Raw genomic sequence first — 19,451 nt, 5'->3', positions numbered from 1 at the left:
TAACAGCTGGGTTAAGATGGGGGTGGACATTACCACCTCCTCCTCTCCTAATATCAGGTGGGATAAGGCATTGGACGGGCATTGCCTCCTGCTTCCCTCCTAGTACCAGCTGGTTTAAGGCTGGGATGGGCATTGCCACCTGCTTCCCTCCTAGTACCAGCTGGTTTAAGGCTGGGGTGGGCATTGCCACCTGCTCTGCTCCTAATACCAGTTGGATGAAAGCAGGGGGCTGGTATTGCCACCTGTTCCCCTCCTGATCCCAGCCTGGCCTTCCTGACATGGCACATTTTTTGGAGGGTCATGGTGCCTTTTCTGGGCGTCCCTCCATGGCAGTGCCCTCTGGTGGTCACCAGGGTATAAAGTGAGTTGTCTGAAACACGCTTACTCAATTATATTGTAGGATGATTATTACAGTGTTCTATCGTAGTTCCCCTGGAGGCTGAGCTTTCCAGCATTGGAGGGTGGGCTTTCCAGCATCATACAGTGCTAAGTTCCCTCACAACCAATTTACCCAACATAACATCCTTCACACATTTCTTTGGTTTTCCTCCTAAGTGAACTCTTTGATGGGAAGTAAGGTTATCACACGGAGAGGAAGTTTTCCCACATTCCATGAATTTATATGGTTTCTCCTCTAAGTGAGTTCTTTGATGGGAAGTAAGCTTATCACGCAGAGAGAAACTTTTCCCACATTCCAGGCATTTATACAGTTTCTCCCCTGAGTGAGTTCTTTGATGTGAGGTAAGGACTGAACTTGAGTTTCCCCCTTCTGCCTGCCGTAATGGGTTTACCTCCCTGCGAGGGGTTTCATTCTCCTTCTGAGGATTCTTTTGCGGCTGCCCACAGGGCAGCTAAATAGTGTGAACCCTAAATCTGCTCCGAATGTACAAAGTAGATACATTTTCAAAAGTGCTTATTAGGCACTCCAGGATTAGCAAAAATAGTGGGTTAGCCGGTCCCTGTCTTTAAAAACATTACCTTTATGCAAAAACCCTGTGTTACTGAAATTCTTGTAACTCCTGTCGCAGATATGTTAGGCTATCGGCTCAGCCTCCTGGCCCCTTTTACTCCTACCTCCTTTTTGAGCATCTGGCTTTTGGGCACACACAGAGTTCTACAGCCTGTCCCCTTCAAAAGCCTATGCAGTATGGCATCCAATGTTGTTTAATGACGTTAAAGCCTTATCCAGTTCTGCATTTCTATGGGCAGGTTCATGGTCTCTGTGTGCTTACATCTACCTCATCTCCCGTAATGACCATGAACTGGCCTATTTTACCCCCCTCAGGTATTAGGAACCAGGAGTCCCCAGATCTTGGTTTTCTTACTAATTTGTGTTCTTCTAGGTCCCCTTTAATTGATTTTCCAGTTCCCTGTCTTCTCCCCTTACTGGCATTTGTAGGCATGGTACATTCTCAATTCTGTTTTCCACAATACCATACTCTTTTGTTGCCTTTAAACCAGATATATTCTAATGGGGAATATGGGTTACCTGCTTCTAACTGTTTACTTTTCCGGCTACCCATCCTTATCTCCCCCTCTACGAATTTCTAACACAGAGAGAGAAAATAGGCAGAATAGAGAAGCTGAGCTCCCAGCAAAAAAACAAACACAAAACCCTTCTCCTCTTCTTTGTTTTGTCAAAGTCAACTATTGTCTCTATAAGCTGTAACCACAACAACCAGTAGAAAAAACCCTTCAAAATTAATGTGAGTTAAATTACAAAGTTACCGTTTTCCTTTGTAAAAAAATCCCCCCCCCCAATATTCACCACTCGTTATGGGGTTAAACAGAGCCAGCCAATTATGTGAGAAGAGTTTTTATTCATACTGTCTAAACATATTGATCCTGCCCCCTTTTCTCGCTCCAAATTGTACTGATAAGGCTTACTCAATTGCCGGAGCGCACAGCCGAGGAATGAGGGGGGGGGGTCTGTCTTTCTTTTTCTCCCCCTCAGTTCAACTTCTTCTGCTTAGGTTGTTTCCACTAGTGGGGAGGGGTGGGCAGCGGAGCCAGAAACTCTTTTAAGCCAAAGCTCTAGATTAACCTCTCTTTTTTTTCCTTCTTGTGCTTTGCTGAATTTCACACCCCAAAGGGGTACTTCACAAAACCCAAACCTTTGCTTACAAAATGAAGATTCCCCCTCCCCTATTAAATACTGTAGTCAACTGAAACCCTGCTTGTACCCTAAAAATCTTTAAAATAGACCAAATGTACCAGGTGCCCAGCTCCTTTTCAACCTTTACAAGATAAATGTTCTTGTCTAAAAAAAATGCTGCCAGACCTCAATGAGCTGATCACAAACTGCTACCATTTATCAAGCATGAACCTTCCAGTCATGAAAAAAACCCACATCATTTGCAGCACCTCTAATTAGTGATTTGTACTTTGCATACAGCTTGCCAAATTCCCAAACACTCCTCCCGTCTCAACAAAGGGAGCCCTTAAGTGCACTGGGTTAAAATTAGAATCTTCTGTCTAGTAGCTTTCTTCCAAGGGGGGCGGGGGGCGGGGGTATTTCACTTTGTTCATCATCCACATATACTCCTGAGCTTTTTCTTTTATTTGATCATTTTTACAGATTTCTAAACAGCTGAAATCTGATTTTACAGATCTCCTGAAACACCCTCTTCTACTCTTCAGACCTGGTCTCTCCCCAGACCGTTTCTCATTGTTACACATACATTAGTAGGAGCAAAAGCTCCGTGCCAAGGCACAGTGGAGAAATAAGAAAGAGAGAAAAATGGGGGTGGGGGGGTGGGTTAAAATATAACCAAAAGAAAACCTCTTTACCAGGCATGCAGTCAGCTGGGGCGGACGGTGACTCGGGTCTTATGTGCCACCCCCCCCCCCTTTTCTCTCCTCGCAAAAACACAAAAGATCCTCAAGGTTTGTCCTGACAAACACACAAGACAGATAAGGACAACTCCAAACATAGAAAGGGAAGGAAAGATACTCATGAAACAGAGTTGACAATAACAGCTTCTCAATACACTCACACCATCCAATTTTTAGGCAGCGTGGAACCTTTCCCACTGCCCCTTCAGGCCTGGGTGGCTGGTATCTTTTCAGCCCCTGGGAGGGTCTACTCCTGCGGCAGCAACGATGGGTTTCCCAACCTGGCTCACACTCTCAACCCCCCCAGGTGTCTGGTGCTCTCAGACTTTTCCCCAACCTGGTTTGCAACTTGCCCTTCTTTTTTTTTTTTTTAAGAAAATTTTTATTGGTGAGTCATCATACATATAATATCATTTCAATCCTATCTTATTTATCCTAATCTAATCCCCACCCTTTCCCACCCTCCTTCTTGACTTCCAACAGCTTTCCAACCCCTTACCCCCCTTTAATACTTAGTCAATTTTATGTTAACCATTTCTTAACCATCACTATAAAAAATTACTTACTCTAAGCCTTATACTTTCTCTATGTATACTATATTGTTAGTACTGATAATATTTTCAATTATTAACAACATATTCTTTAAACCCTATGCTTAACTATAAGCCTACCTTAATCGTAATGTACTCCAAACAGTTTTATATTCCCCTTATATAAGCTACACACATTCTATATTACTTATCCAAATATCCCTGTCTTACTTTCCCAAAATCAATTATAAATTTAAGTCCCTTTATACTATACTATCATCCTTTAAGGTATCACTTATATTAAAATAGATACACAATTATATATTCAATTATATATTCAACTATACTATAATCGATGTATTGTCGAAGGCTTTCACGGCCGGAGAACGATGGTTGTTGTGGGTTTTCCGGGCTGTATTGCCGTGGTCTTGGCATTGTAGTTCCTGACGTTTCGCCAGCAGCTGTGGCTGGCGTCTTCAGAGGTGTAGCACCAAAAGACAGGGATCTCTGTCCCACGAGTCTCTCCTTGCGGACTCCACTGAGCCCCGCACAAACCCACTTGGCGTTCTCTTGCCAGAACACCCGTTGCGCTCTCATTGAGGCGCTTGCAAACCCGTCCGCTCAGCCCTTGTGAGCTCCTGGCCGTGCCTTCCTTGGCAATCCTTGGCCATCAAACACACTCATCTATTGGCGCCAATGTTCCACACACACACACCTAGGTTTCACAGTTCCCGTTACTCTCCTGTACTCATTTATCTGGGATCCAACCTCCCCTCCTCGCGTTAAATAATGCCTCTTCCCACCTACTGGGACTTATCAAGGTCTTCTATATCCCTGCCCGAGGAGGGGGCCCTTTTTACCTCATTTCTCCTGCGCGCTCACACTCTTTCCTCCGCTTCCTTTCTCCAGGACTCCTGCCGGATTACGCTGCATTTTTTTTTCCTGGGGTGCCAACCCCTCACCAGCCACCAACTCCCACCAGACAGCCAAAGTTCGAGCTGGAGTGCACTTTCTGGGAAGATGTTGATGCCCGCCAAGGGCAGCGCCACCAGGGCACAGAAGGACGAAGCCCCCACTTGTTATGCACAAACTTGTGCCTTAGGTGTCCCTCTCACCAATCACAATAAGAGACACACACACCACGGAGTCCTGTAGAATGAAGCAATATATGATTGTTTAATTTAAACAATGGAGGAGCCCATTTTCACAGGAGTAGGTGGTCTCCTTGTGTCTGGAGCTCATCAAAATTACAATAGAAACACAGGCAATTAATACTTCCAGATAATCATAACAATATTACAGTATTCTAATATTTGATATCTTATTGGCTCGTAACATATCTAGGGTCAGTTCTGATTTGAAGATGCAATTCTGGGCTGGCCCCTCTATTTGGGGGAATTCCAGTTTTTTTTTTCCTCTGCCCTCATTTTGGAAGGACACTGTCTAACCTTTTACCTACTTTCTTCTGGGCATAATACTTTCAAGGGCACCAATGAGTCTCAATCTGGTGGATAGGAAGGGATGTTTTCCTATTCGTGCCCTTTTCCCCAGTTTCTTCTCAGCTTTAAGGAAGATAATACCACAGGTGGCCAAAACCAGCTTGCTGCATCAAATCAGTTTTCTACAAAAGGCTCTCTGGTACAGATTTCTATTGGAATCTATTGGAATCTATAGAATAATATAACTTATAATATAAGTGCAGCCCTAAAAGCAGTATATCAGTTCTTACAGAGTTTCAAGTCTTCTTGTTTCAAGTGTCAAATTCTTACAGGTTACATTACAAGTACTACTTTGGCTCCTGAGCATAGAAAAAGTGCAAAGCATGTAATACTGAAAAAGCATAGGTTTAGTATATAAAAATAAGTATATAAAAAAACTCCAAATCTATATCCATCACTTCCCTCCTAGTACCAGCTGGTTTAAGGCTGGGATGGGCATTGCCACCTGCTTCCCTCCTAGTACCAGCTGGTTTAAGGCTGGGGTGGGCATTGCCACCTGCTCTGCTCCTAATACCAGTTGGATGAAAGCAGGGGGCTGGTATTGCCACCTGTACCCCTCCTGATCCCAGCCTGGCCTTCCTGACATGGCACATTTTTTGGAGGGTCATGGTGCCTTTTCTGGGCTTCCCTCCATGGCAGTGCCCTCTGGTGGTGCACGAGGGTATAAAGTGAGTTGTCTGAAACACGCTTACTCAATTATATTGTAGGATGATTATTACACTGTTCTATTGTGGTTCCCCTGGAGGCTGAGCTTTCCAGCATTGGAGGGTGGGCTTTCCAGCATCATACAGTGCTAAGTTCCCTCACAACCAATTTACCCAACATAACATCCTTCACACATTTCTTTGGTTTTCCTCCTAAGTGAACTCTTTGATGGGAAGTAAGGTTATCACATGGAGAAGTTTTCCCACATTCCATGAATTTATATGGTTTCTCCTCTAAGTGAGTTCTTTGATGGGAAGTAAGCTTATCACGCAGAGAGAAACTTTTCCCACATTCCAGGCATTTATACAGTTTCTCCCCTGAGTGAGTTCTTTGATGTGAGGTAAGGACTGAATGTCAGTCTGGGTTATAGGATATACTAGGCAGATCTCTGGTTCATTCCAGCAAGACACAGGTCCTTGGTTAAATGACTTTTATTCAGAAATCAGTCAGTTTCTATATATTCAGATCCAAAGGTCTACTTAGAAGGCAAGCATCTAAGTAGTTTGCATAGATGTTTGACGAGAATGACCACATGGGCAATACACTTCTCTTTTCTACCCAACTTTCCTTCCCCCTCCTAATGCCCAAACATACATTGTTGTTCTTTCTGTGTAAGAACAGTTTCCATATTTGTGTTATCACACTACAAAGAGGAAAGACACATCATAGTCTAGAGATAGAGTTCAAAGTTGTAAATAGGCAGCCACCTGCCTGTGTGAGAATCCACTAGAATATTAGTAATAGGAAACTGAAACACTTCAGGCTTATGACAATATTGACCTTAACTGACACTCAAGCATCAAAGTAACTGGCATTAGAACATAACCATCAGAATTAATATTGGCATGGATGAATGGGTACAGTCAGATATGACACTGAACTTGAACGGAAGCTTTTCCCACACTCCAGGCATTTATAAGGTTTCTCTCCACTGTGAATCCTTTAATGGACAGCAAGACCTCCACTTTGACTGAAGCTTTTCCCACACTCCAAGCATTTATATGTTTTCTCCCGAGTGAATTCTTTGATGGGAAGTAAGCTTATCACGCCGAGAAAAACTTTTCCCACACTCGAAGCATTTATATGGTTTCACCCCTAAGTGACTTCTTTGATGGGAAGTAAGCTTATCACGCCAAGAAAAACTTTTCCCACACTCAAAGCATTTATATGGGTTCACCCCTAAGTGACTTCTTTGATGGGAAGTAAGCTTATCACGCCGAGAAAAACTTTTCCCACACTCGAAGCATTTATATGGTTTCACCCCTAAGTGACTTCTTTGATGGGAAGTAAGCTTATCATGCCAAGAAAAACTTTTCCCACACTCGAAGCATTTGTAGGGTTTCTCTCCAGTGTGAACCCTTTGATGTGAGGTAAGTTCTGAACTCGAACGGAAGCTTTTCCCACACACCAAGCATTTATATGGTTTTTCCCCAGTGTGAATCCTTTGATGGACAGTAAGTTGTCCACTCTGACTGAAACTTTTCCCACACACCAAGCATTTATATGGTTTTTCCCCTGAGTGAGTTCTTTGATGGGTAATAAGGTTATCACGCCAAGAGAAACTTTTCCCACACTCTAGGCATTTAAATAGTTTCTCCCCTGAGTGAGTTATTTGATGGGAGGTAAGCTTATAATTCCTACTGAAACTTTTCCCACACTCCAGGCATTTATATGGTTTCTCCCCAGTGTGAACCCTTTGATGTGAGGTAAGGTCTGAACTCGAACGGAAGCTTTTCCCACACTCCAGGCATTTATAGGGTTTCTCCCCTGAGTGAATTCTTTGATGAACATTAAGTTGTGAACTCTGACTGAAACCTTTTCCACACTCCAGGCATTTATATGGTTTCTCCCCAGTGTGAACCCTTTTATGTGAGGTAAGGCCTGAACTCCAATGGAAGCTTTTCCCACACTCCAGGCATGTATATGGTTTCACACCTCTGTGAAGTCTTTGGTGGGAAGAAAGGTTGTCACCCCGACTGAAGCTTTTCCCACATTCCAGGCATTTATAGGGTTTCTCCCCTGTGTGAATCCTTTGATGAGAAGAAAGGATTCTACGCTGACTGAAACTTTTCCCACACTCCAGGCATTTGTATGGTTTCTCCCCTGAGTGAATTCTTTGATGGGAAGGAAGGTTATCACTCCAGCTGGAGCTTTTCCCACCCTCCAGGAACTGAAATATTTTCTTTTTGTTACATGTGCTCCATTCAATATTAATATCTGATTTGTTGGGGATTTTTTCCCTGTTTGCAGTAAGCTCATTCCTGTTCATAGTGCCTGGGTATAGGTTTTCCTGTATAGAGTCACTCAACTCTAATAGACTGGAAGAATTTCCCGCTTCATAAGGATCTTCTCCTTCCTCCTTCAGTTCATCACAATATTCAGTTTTTTCTTTCCCATCTGAATACATTTCCTCTTTCTCCATCACTGGATATTCTTTTGTGTCGTTTGCTGACTCCCACACGCCTCCTGCTGAAAGAAAGAGAAACCTGGTGTGATGTGGGGGTTGTGATTTCCGAGGCATTAAACTCCAACCATCTGCACCCATTTCTCCCCCTTGCCTTAGCAATTCCTTCTAAATTTCTAGCGGAGTAAGTTAGCAGAGTAGCCATTTGTATGGTGATAAATGTCACCCAAGAGGACATAGGAGAGAGCCAGTTTTAAATTGAACCAGTTTTATATTTTTTTGTTGCAATGAATTTTTCTGTTGGGGTGATTGATGGAGGTGGGTGGGCAGGGGGGGAGAAGATGGACAGCCAATTCTACACATGGCAGGAGGTCTAAACAGACATAGCCAGCAACATGGAGAAAAATGTAACAAGAAACCAGAGTTATTTCTGCCTCTAAGACTACAGAAGTAGGGTTTCAAAGCAAAAGAGGGTATGAGTCTACCTTTTTCATTTTCTATATGCTGAGATATTCAGGTAGATGGCCGACACTTAGAGCTTCTTAGGTGCACATCTACATCTGAATCAAGTCTGACCAGAGTCATCCAGGACTCCTGCAAGATGCTAAATTTTATATTGGTACACTGTCTGGGCCAGGACCTTTGGGATCACCTGCAGCAGGACTCTCGGCTGGGTCGGTGCATGTCTTCACTCGAGAGCTCTGTGGGGTTGATTTGGGTCATGCCTCTGCAATAAAGCACAGGCTTGGCTTTGCAGGCAAAAGGTCCAAGATCAAGGCCTGACTGCTCCAGGGAAAGGGATCTTGGGGTAACAAGGCTGCCAAACAACCTCGCCTGGAAACCTGGAGAATATCTGGCTAAGCTTGGCATAAGTGATCTGTCTGGGGAGGAAGAAGTATCTGATTTTCAGAGTTTCCAGATCTCCAGGCACCATTTCAGCATTCAAAACTCAGCCAAGCTCTTCTGAGAACCCACTGAAACTCATCAGCGCTTGGAAGAGAGCGCAGGCAACACGCAGTCCCAAGACAGGTCGAAGCACTTACCCGCCAACTCCTCCTCTTCATCTGAGCCTGGGAGAAACAGCAATTCCTCCTCTTCCAGCCGGGATATGAGTTCAGGTTGGGCAACTTGAGGTCCTTTTTATCAGGGGGAAAAACACAAAACCGTAACTCTTCTGGGTGCACCTAAATCCAGCAATTCTAAGGTGGCTTGATTCTGTCCCTTCAGAAATACAGAACAGACAAATAATAGGGGTGGGGCAGAGTGCAGACTGAAAGCAAACCAGACAGGAATATTTAAAAGGCAGCCGGCAATCGAAACTTTTGGTAAGATGAAATCCTTTAAGTATCTACTAAATTAGTCCTAATTCAAGAATCACTCAAACCTTTGTTGAATGAGAGAGGGAAAGAGATTCCAAGGAAATGTTGGGGATTCGAGAGGGAGAACAATGCCGGAGAGGTGGGCAGAAAGGGGGTTGGCAGGACCTAAAGAACCAGGGGATGTGGAGAGGGACGTTGGAAGCCTCCATGGATATTGGGAGCAGCGATGGGGCAAGAGGGAGCAAGCATGGGGCCCACGGGCCACAGTGAGAAAAGGAGGGAGATTAAAAAAAGGGGAGGAATTAGATCACACCCCACAGATCCTGAAAAGCGTGTGCTGCCTCTTTAGTGCGGAAGGAGGGATGAAAAAACCTCACCTGCCTTGTATAGCTGAATCCCAAGTTGATGTTTATGTTTTATTCAATTTCATAGAATCATAAAATCATAGAGTTGGAAGGAGCCATATAGACCATCTAGTCCAACCCCCTGCCCAGTGCAGGATCAGCTTAAAGCATCTCTGACAAGTATTCATCCAGCCTCTTCTTGAAGACTGCCAGTGAGGGGGATGCATTTCTGCATCTGGTCAAATTAGAGGTGGACAAATTGGAAAAGAGACCACGTCATGTTAAGAAAAATTTATCCCTCTCAGAACGTAGGGCCCTTAAAAACCTTGATGCTGACAAATCTATTGTCCTCAAACCTGCCGACAAAGGGGGCGGGGTAGTTGTGCTAAATACCACCCAGCTCAATGACACTAACAATTATCGCCCCATAGAAAGTGATCCTCTCCCAGAGATTCAGAGAATTATCAAAATTGTATTGGGTGAGGCACTTGCTATTGGGGACTTGGACCAGGTCACCTATAATGATTTGATAAACCCCTCACCCCGTGCACCCGTCTTTTATGTCCTCCCCAAGATCCACAAGAATAAATTCCCTCCCCCTGGCCGTCCCATTGTTTCCGGGTCTAAATCTATCTTGGAACCCCTTTCTTTTTTTGTAGATTTTGTGTTACAGCCCATTGTGCTTAAAATGAAAACTTACATCAAGGATACAACGTTGTTTATAAAATCCATAGAGAGCCTCACTGTATCGGACCAGGCAGTTCTAATGACTATGGACGTAGAGTCCTTATATACTTCAATCCCTCATTAAGGTGCCAGACTCGTTGCTGAAAATGCCCTTCGTTCAAGAAGCATTGAAATTCCCCCCACTCCATTTATTCTTCAACTAGTTGATATAATTTTGGAAAAGAACTATTTTCGATTCAAAGAGCAATTTTACTTTCAATGCAAAGGAGTGGCGATGGGTTCCCTGCTGCGCCCAGCATTGCAATTTTATACATGGCCGAATTGGAAGAAAAGTTTTTTCTCAATCCAGAAAGGAATCCTTTTTTTAAGGAGATACTGTATTTTGGGAGATTCATTGATGATGTGGCCGTGATTTTGAATGATATTGCACACGTGGAAGGTTTGGCCCAGTGGATGAATTCAGTTGATCCAAACATAAAATTGTCATGGCATTACAGCTGTGAGGAAATTAATTTTTTGGATGTTTGTGTGTACAAGACCAGACAGGGGAAGTTAGGCGTTAAGCCTTATAGAAAACCCACAGATAGGTTTGCCTACCTACACTATTCATCTCACCATAACATCCAATTGAAAAAGAATATACCCTTTGGCCAGTTTCTGAGATTGAGACATAACTCGACCATGTTTGGGGATTATAGCAGTGAACACAATCAATTAGCCAGGGCTTTCATCCAATGGGGTTACCCAGCAAAGGTGGTGGGAACGGGCCAGGTTGCGAGCAAATCAGGTTCCCAGGGAAACCTTGTTAACACCAGCCGATAGATCAATTGAAGACAGATTGACATGGTCTATAGAATATTTATCACCGGCATGGGGCATTATAAGGATTGTTAAGAAGAACTGGCACATCGTGCAGAATATTCCAGGGTGCGAGTCTCCCCCAAAGAGCATCAGGGATGTGGTAGTTCATCCTGATTTCATGGACAGAACGCCTACCTGTAACTTGCCCTGTGGCCACTTTAAATGTGGGCATTGTAATGTTTGTGATCTTGCAGTGAGTGTGGATAGTATTACCAACCCAAAAACGGCCAGAAAATTGTACGCAAAAGGCTTTTCCACCTGTGCCACATTCAATGTAGTATATGTAGTCTGTTGTACATGTAATTTACTGTATGTTGGAAGTACTATCAGACCCTTGAGACTTCGCATTCAAGAACATTTATCTAGAATTAGAAACAAGTCATTAGAAGCCCCTTTGAGCCAGCATTTTCAGGAAAGGCACACACATGAACGTGAATTGCATTTGTCTGTATTACAGACCTTGTCTAGCAAACATTCTTCTGACACACGGAGAGCTTTGTCACGCCTGGAGACTCAGTGGATTTTTCGTTTAAACAGCCTATCACCTTTTGGGCTTAACAATGAGGCTGATTTCACTCCCTTTTTAGGATAAGATAGTATTGGTCATTTCATTGTTGATTACACCAGACACTTTCACATTCTTTTTCTAAAGAGCCTTACGACCCTGACCCTTTAATTGTGGGGACCGGGATGATTGATTGGACAAGATCCGCTCCCTTTAAATAGCTCATTAGCACAGCATTCCTCACCAAACGCTCGAAAAAAGACTTTGGAACACATTGACTTTGAAAATAGAAAGGATTGAATGTTTATTTTGCAAGTATATTGGTGAGTTTAACCATTGTATTAAGTAATTACTTGTATATATATTATTAAGTTTGTATATTATCAAGTTTGTATATGAGACTATAAAGGTAAACAATGGTCTAATGGGATCCACTTTCAAAATTTTATGTTTCTCACCAAGGGCAAAGAGAATCTTGAAAATGTAAAGGAAAAATATTGAATGTATATTTTTGAATGCATTTGGTGGATTTTTTTGAATGTGGGCTTTCTTCTTATTCATTTCATGATGCTATAAATTATATTGACCATGTATAAAATCAATTAAGTGTGCAAATGAAGGTGTAAATGAACTTATCCATTGCAGAAAATCTTGCTTTTTGAGGTGGTCACATCCTGATTTGTATTTGTATATTAATTTCAGGAAAGTTGTGGCTTTGGAAGAAGCATAACTCTTGCAAAACAGGAAAAATTGCAAGCCAGCAAGCCCGTAGCCAACTCCAGCCGGGAGGTTTGGTATTAATTGTTGACTCAATAATCACATATATCAAGCTCCAGTGTGCTGTATATTTCAGTTCTATGTTTTGGAACATAAAAGTTGGATTGGTTTTTCGTGGTCCCTGTGTTTTCCTTGTTTCTGCATCGTCTTGAAGACTGCCAGTGAGGGGGAGCTCAGCACCTCCCTAGGCTCAGCATCTCCCTAGGCAGCTGATTCCATTTTTGAACTACTCTGACTGTGAAAAAGTTTTTCCTAATATCAAGCTGATAACTTTGTGCATGTAGTTTAAGCCCGTTGCTTCGCATCCTACCCTCTGCTGCCAACTGGAACGGCTCCTTGCCCTCCTCCAAATGACAGCCTTTCAAATATTGAAAGAGAGCAATCATGTCCCCCCTCAACCTCCTCTTCTCCAAACTAAACATTCCCAAGGTCCTCAGCCTTTCCTCGTAGGGCTCAGTCTCCAGACCCCTGATCATTCTTGTCACTCTCCTCTGCACCCTCTCGATTTTGGCCACATCCTTTTTGAAGTGAGGCCTCCAGAACTGCACACAGGTGTGGCCTGACCAAGGCAGTATAGAGAGGGGCTATGACCTTCTGCGATTTCGATGCAATGGCCCCTTTGATACAACCCAGGATTGAATTAGCCTTTTTGCCACCGCATCACACTGACTGCTCATATTTAGTTTACAGTCCACTGTTACCCCAAGATCCCTTTCACATATACTACTGCCCAGAAGTGTATCCCCCATCTAGTATTTGTGCTTCCCATTTTTGTGGGCCAGATGTAATACTGTGTACTTGTCTTTGTTGAATTGCATCCTATTCACAGCTGCCCACTTCTCCAGAGTATTCAGGTCTTGTTGAATTTTAATTCTATCTTCTTGGGTGTTTGCTACCCCTCCCAATTTGGTATCATTAGCAAATTTAATGAGCAGCCCTTTCACTCCTCCATCCAGATCATTGATAAAAATATTGGAAAGTACCGGGCCCAAAACCGAGCCCTGCGGCACCCCACTGGACACCTCCCTCCAATCTGATGAAACACTGTTGACAACCACTCTTTGAGTGCGGTCCTCCAACCAGTTCCCTATCCAACGAACTGTCCTATAGTCTACTCCACAGTCTTCCAGTTTGCCCATCAGAATGTCATGGGGGACCTTATATCCCTCCCTGTGAGAGGGCTCAGGGTGGGTTACATCAAGCATAAATTCCAGTTTAAAATAAATATTAAAAACATCCTACTATATAAAAGAGTAAGCGTGTTCTAGACAACTCACTTCCTGCCCGGGTGTGCCACCAGAGGGCGCTGCCATGGCAGGAAACCCAGGCTGGAATCAGGATGGGAGCAAGTGGCAAAATGGAAGCAGAAAAGGTGGCAATGCCCACCCCACACCTTTGCCTGGCTGGGACAAGCAGTGGAGCAGGTGGCAGCTACTCCCTATTCCTGTTTTCTGTGGCAGAAAGAGCTGGGTGAGCGAAGCAGAAAGAGGCCCCGTATGACTATAGGGTGCTGGTGTAATAATGGCGCCAGCAGTTCTCTGCCTACTCCCTGAACAAGTGAGTTGGAAATGCCTGCTAAGAAAGAACCAGTGGCCGAGAAGCCAGCCGCTTAGGTAAGGTGCAAGGAACCTGAGACAAGGTCTTTGCTAAAAATGGCTGCACTTCAGATCTGCAAGTCATGTCAGGTTGTGGCCTGGCTCAGATATGTAGCTACAGAGCTGGTTAAGAACCCCTGTGGAGCCGTCTCTGAGTTCCCCGGAGATTCGACCCTGGGAGGCTGTTCTCAGAGAGCTCTGTGGAGACTCCCCAGTTCTTCACGCAGCTGAAATGCCCATTAACGGCTCAGCCCTGACTGGTCCTTGTGTTGTCGAGTGACGCACTGAGTCTGAGAAAAGATGGCTTCTCAGCTCACCCAGCTCCATCTCTGTCCCTTCCTCTCTGAGCTAGCCTTCTTCAATCAAGCTCAGACCATGACGCAGATTGGAAAGTCAAGGCCTTTGGGAAAGGGGGAGATTTCCGTCTCACAAACAAATGAGAACATGTAATAGGAGGAGAGGAGGCGGACTCCCATATACAAGGCAAGAACGGAGGGATGGCCAAGCTCCACTCTGCACGTCTTCTGACGCCGCTCACGTGGTCCAGGCCCAGGGCTGCCAGGCAGGGGCTCCCTCTCCAGAAAGAGACCCATACCCCCTCCCGCATCAGAGGAGGCAATATGGAGGCAGGCAGAGCTCAGCCACGGGGCCCAGGGGAGACAGCCTGCTTATAGCCCTCCCCATTCAGGACTTCCTCACAGCCACTCCTCCCACCAGAAGGAGGCAGCCCAGGAGAAAGGGACCCTTACCCAGAGAGGCCATGATCCCAAAGTTCTCCAGCATGACTTCCTTGTACAGGGCTCTCTGGGCCGGGCGCAGCAGGCTCCACTCCCCCCGGGTGAAACGCACAGCCACCTCTTCGAAGGACACTGGACTCTGGAAGGAAAAGAAAGCGTTTCTTTACACCACTGGAAAGCTGGTCCATGGGACCAGGGAGGGGGCAGAAAGAGAGGCAGGGGGATTAATACAAGAAGGCCAACACCAAGAGGAGGGGAGCCCCTTGGGGTCATTTCGCTCCCCACTCCCGGCTCTCCTTGGGGGCACTGGGGGCCCAGAGGGGTGGCCTTCCTTGGCAGGGGGCTGGCAGGCTTGTGGGAAGAGGCCGGAGATGCCCATGGGGCAAAGGACGAAACCCTTTTCCATCATCCTGCACACGCCATCCTAGGCAGGGGGTGGCCATTTTCCTGCCTCCTCAGTGGGCAGCCTCGGCCTCTCGTATCGCCACAGCCAAGGCCAAGGAGCCCAATCCTCTGAGCCCGCAAGGCCCCCTCCCCGTACCTGAGCTGGCCGCATGGCTGGCCTTTTCCCTTCACCACGTGGAGGAGACGGCGGAGAAGCCATCAAGGGAGCCTTTTCACTGCTGCCTGGGAGGGAGAGAAAGAAAGGAGGTGGGAAACCCTTTTTAATACACACACATCTCCTGCACCAGTCCCTTCAGGGAACCTCTCTCTGCACTGGCTCTGGGGCCCAATCCAAGAAACTGGGTTCCCTCTAGGCTGGCTCAGAAGGGCTTGGCCCCATCTCTTCCCCTCATTCCTCGCTGATCCGTCTCCTCTCTTTGAAATGCTTCCTCCCAAACTGCAGGCCCCTTCCAGGGAGTGGAGCCCCTGGCCCTGCCTGGAAACAAACCTCTCTCTCACCCCCTTTGAGGGAAGCCAAGACCCTCTGGGACTCTGCTGTTCAGAGGGTGGCCCTGGGGTGATGGGACAGACTGCCGGACTCCCTGCACAAAGAAAACTAGCCCTTCAGGGAAAACTTTTCTCTCCTCTCTTCCTGGCTGGGGTGCTCTTCATCTGGTGTGTTAGACTCAGATTTATGCACTTGCTGGAGAAGTACCACGTTTCTGGCCACTGAGTCCAAAGAAATCCTGCAATTGTGGTTAATAATCCTCAGGGAAAACACCCCTCCAGGCACTCCCAGCAGAGCAGGAAAATGGCCCCAAGACCTCAGGGGAGGGACCCGAAGGAGGGAGGATGAGAGACAGTGGGGGAGCCCCTCTGAGGGTTTTTTGCACCTGGGGGAGGCTCGCGAGGCCACCCAGGGCCCCCCTGGGCTTCTGCAGGGCAGGTTTCCCTACATTTCCCCCCTCCACCAGACTCCCAGCAATACCCACTGGGGCTCTTTCATCTGGATGGCAAAAAAGTAACTGAATATTGATTACCTGACAAATATGTGGATACAAGAACACAAAAATATTTAACTGCAAATTAAAAAAAGAAAAAAAGACACACACACGCACAATCACAGGCCAGGAGGAGGAGGAAAAATGGCCACCGTTGGGGCAGGACAAGGGAAGGGAAGTGCTAATCTTCTCTGCAGGGCTATTGTCAGGTATAGAGTGTTTTGTTAGCCTGGTGTTAGACCCACCAGAAAAATACAACAGATGCTATGATCAGCAAAAGACAGGAAAGACCCCCTCACCTCTACAGGAGTATACCGTATACCCTGCAGCTGCGGACAGTAATGACAGTCCCTGGGTGTGACAGAAGAGCTCTGGGACTGGAATGACAGGCCCCTGACTGGAATGACGACCCTTCAGTGTGATAGAAGGGCTCGGGGACTGGAATGACAGACCTCTGACTGGAATGAGGTCCCCTGGGTGTGACAGATGGCGTTTCGGACTGGAATGATGGGCTCCTGGAAGTGAAAGAAGGGCCTTTTGGGAGCCTGTTTTTCCAGTCCCAGAGCCCTTCTGTCATACCCAGGGGCCATGATTCCAGTTAGGGGCCTGTCATTTCAGTCCTAGAGCCCTTCTGTCACACCCAGGGGCCCTCAATCCAGTCAGGGGCTTGTCATTCCAGTCCCCGAGCCCTTCTGTCACCCCCAAGGGCTGTCATTTCAGTCCCCAAGCCCTTCTATCACACCCAAGTGCTGTCATTCCAGTCAGGGACCCGTCATTCCAGTCCCCGAGCCCTTCTGTCACCCCCAAGGGCTGTCATTCCAGTCAGGGACCCGTCATTCCAGTCCCCGAGCCCTTCTGTCACCCCCAAGGGCTGTCATTTCAGACCCCAAGCCCTTCTATCACACCCAAGTGCTGTCATTCCAGTCAGGGACCCGTCATTCCAGTCCCCGAGCCCTTCTGTCACACCCAGGGACTGTCATTCCAGTCAGGGACCCGTCATTCCAGTCCCCGAGCCCTTCTGTCACCCCCAAGGGCTGTCATTCCAGTCAGGGACCCGTCATTCCAGTCCCCGAGCCCTTCTGTCACCCCCAAGGGCTGTCATTTCAGACCCCAAGCCCTTCTATCACACCCAAGTGCTGTCATTCCAGTCAGGGACCCGTCATTCCAGTCCCTGAGCCCTTCTGTCACACCCAAGGGCCGTCATTCCACTCAGGGGCCTGTCAATCCAGTCCGAGAATCGTCTATCTGGGCCCAGAGAGTTTCCTCCAAAATCCATTCCACCTTTTCTTTGCACTTTTTTTTTTTTGCTCTAATGCGTTTCAATGGAGCCCATGCAAGTCAGTGGGCATTCCAGTTTCGCATTATTTCCAATGGGCATTCCAGGTTCTCCCATTATTTCCAATGTGTGATCCTGTCATTCCCTTTAGTATGTCCCCTCGCACTGCGTAACCCGAGTCTTGAGTCTCAGTGAGAAAGGCAGACTATAAATAACATAAATAATAAAAAAATAAACAGATGGGAAAGAGAAGCCCTTTTGCTAGAGATTGCAGAGCAGCAGCAGGCTGCAGAGAAAGCGCCGCGGAAGGCGCCTGCCTCACTGCCCGGGGAGCTCAGCTGGGAGCGTCCCGAGAGCAGCAGGAAAGCCCCTTGGGGTCCACGCAGCCCCCTGGCCAAGCCTGGCAGCAGCAGGGGGGCGCTTTGCAGAGGGGGGGATCATTGCAGGACTTACCCCTGTTGTAGAAAGTCCTCCGGCGCCGCCTCTTCTCCCCTTCGCCCAGCAACACACAACTGGCTCACTGGGACAGGAAGTGAGTGTGGCAAGCCCGGAAGTGAGGGTGGCCTCCCCTCTGCTGGCCTCTCTAGGAATGGAGGCTCCTTCCCTTTAACCCTTCCAGGGACCCGCTTCTTCCTTCGCCCTGCCAGAAGCTGCAGAGGCTGCCAGAGGCTTCCAAGGTGCCCTTCTGCTCGACCAGACGACGTATCATCTCGTAGGTGGAGTTCCAGCGGGGGGGGGGGGAGGAGGAGGTGGTGGAAGAGTTGGTGCTGGGGTCCCCTGCCTCCCCCTGCCTCTGGAACAGCTCACGGGAAGGGTCTATGCTGCAGGAGAAGTGGGAAGCGATGCGACGGCAGCTGTCCAGCAGGTTGTGCGTCCACAAGGTTCCCTCGTCCCAGCTGTCCCTCGGCTTGCTCCCCAGCCCGAGCACGTCCCGCATCATGAGGTGCAGCTTGTGTGCCGTGCACACCAGGCCCAGGAGGGATGCCCCTTTCAGGGCTGCCCACATGTTGGCTCCCGTGTCCATCCCCATGAAGCCCTGGACAAAGACTTCCACCTCGGATGTCAAAATCAAAAAGAGTCCAGTAGCACCTTTAAGACTAACCAATTTTATTGTAGCATAAGCTTTCGAGAATCAAGTTCTCTTCGTCAGATGCCTGATACAGATACTGGCCAGTATCTGTATCAGGCATCTGACGAAGAGAACTTGATTCTCGAAAGCTTATGCTACAATAAAATTGGTTAGTCTTAAAGGTGCTACTGGACTCTTTTTGATTTTGCTACCACAGACTAACACGGCTAACTCCTCTGCACCTCGGATGTCCACTCCGTCAGAGCCGCCTTGACGGTGGCGGCGACGTTCTTCCCAGTGTGGACTTCGTCCATCACCCGGGCCTGAAGAAGACAGGCCCGGGTGATGGACACCGCCCTGTAGCCTGGTGTCAAGCTGGGCACCTTTTTACGGCTGCCAGATCTTGGCCTGGGGAGGCAGAGGTCCTGTGGTTGCCACCAGAGGGCAGCGATGGCAAGGCACCCGTGATGGTGGCCGCTCCACAGGTCGGCCGTGAAGTGCACTCTTCTGCCTTGGGCAGCCGACAGGTCTCTGCGCACCATGTCTCACACTGCCTCATATAGGGCAGGCACGACTCAACGCCCAACAGTGCACCGTGACGGCATGGAGAACCATGGGGCAAAATCCTGGAGCAGCAGTTGGAAGCCCATGCCCTCCACAACCGATAGGGGGAAGCCTTTCAGGGCAATCGTCTGTGCCACCACACGAACGCCCGCCTCCTGAGCCCTTGACCTCACCCTTTTCAGCAGAGCCACCCCCGGCCCTGATGGAACAACTTCCCCCAGGGTGGCCTGCCTGACCGTTCCGCTCTCACCAGCCGCACCCTCGGGGCAAGGCTTCTTGCTCAGGGTGCATTCCAGAGACCCTCCCACTGATCCCGGATCAGACGAGCTGGTGGCCCTGGGTCTCCCCCCGCCGGATGT

General features: G+C 47.3%; 1 protein-coding gene across 1 annotated transcript; it reads right to left on the bottom strand.

Annotated features, from left to right (window-relative positions):
* Positions 1 to 476: 476 nt before the first annotated feature.
* LOC129328053 (zinc finger protein 501-like) lies at positions 477 to 18,842 on the bottom strand. The gene is made up of 6 exons (XM_054976789.1): positions 18,761 to 18,842; positions 15,340 to 15,425; positions 7,226 to 7,646; positions 6,617 to 7,084; positions 5,683 to 5,802; positions 477 to 634 (listed from the first exon to the last, which is right to left on the bottom strand). The coding sequence occupies exons 1-6, from the start codon at positions 18,840 to 18,842 to the stop codon at positions 477 to 479; spliced, it is 1,335 nt and encodes a 444-aa protein (XP_054832764.1).
* Between the last annotated feature and the right edge of the window lie 609 nt (positions 18,843 to 19,451).

This window comes from Eublepharis macularius, chromosome 4 (assembly GCF_028583425.1).
Source record: "Eublepharis macularius isolate TG4126 chromosome 4, MPM_Emac_v1.0, whole genome shotgun sequence".
NCBI classification, from domain to species: Eukaryota; Metazoa; Chordata; class Lepidosauria; order Squamata; family Eublepharidae; genus Eublepharis; species Eublepharis macularius.
The sequence above is the reverse complement of the archived record's forward strand: the minus strand, read 5'-3'. Positions and strand labels throughout refer to the sequence as shown.

Bases quoted from the DNA above. Each gene is read 5' to 3' on its own strand.
- LOC129328053 (XM_054976789.1), bottom strand. From the start codon at position 18,842: ATGGACGAAGTCCACACTGGGAAGAACGTCGCCGCCACCGTCAAGGCG. The intron at 7,085-7,225 runs GTGGGAAAAGTT...GAACTCACTCAG, and splicing joins ACCATATAAATGCCTGGAGT to GGGAAAAACCATATAAATGC. The intron at 635-5,682 runs GTAAATTGGTTG...GAACTCACTTAG, and splicing joins TGTGAAGGATGTTATGTTGG to AGGAGAAACCATATAAATTC.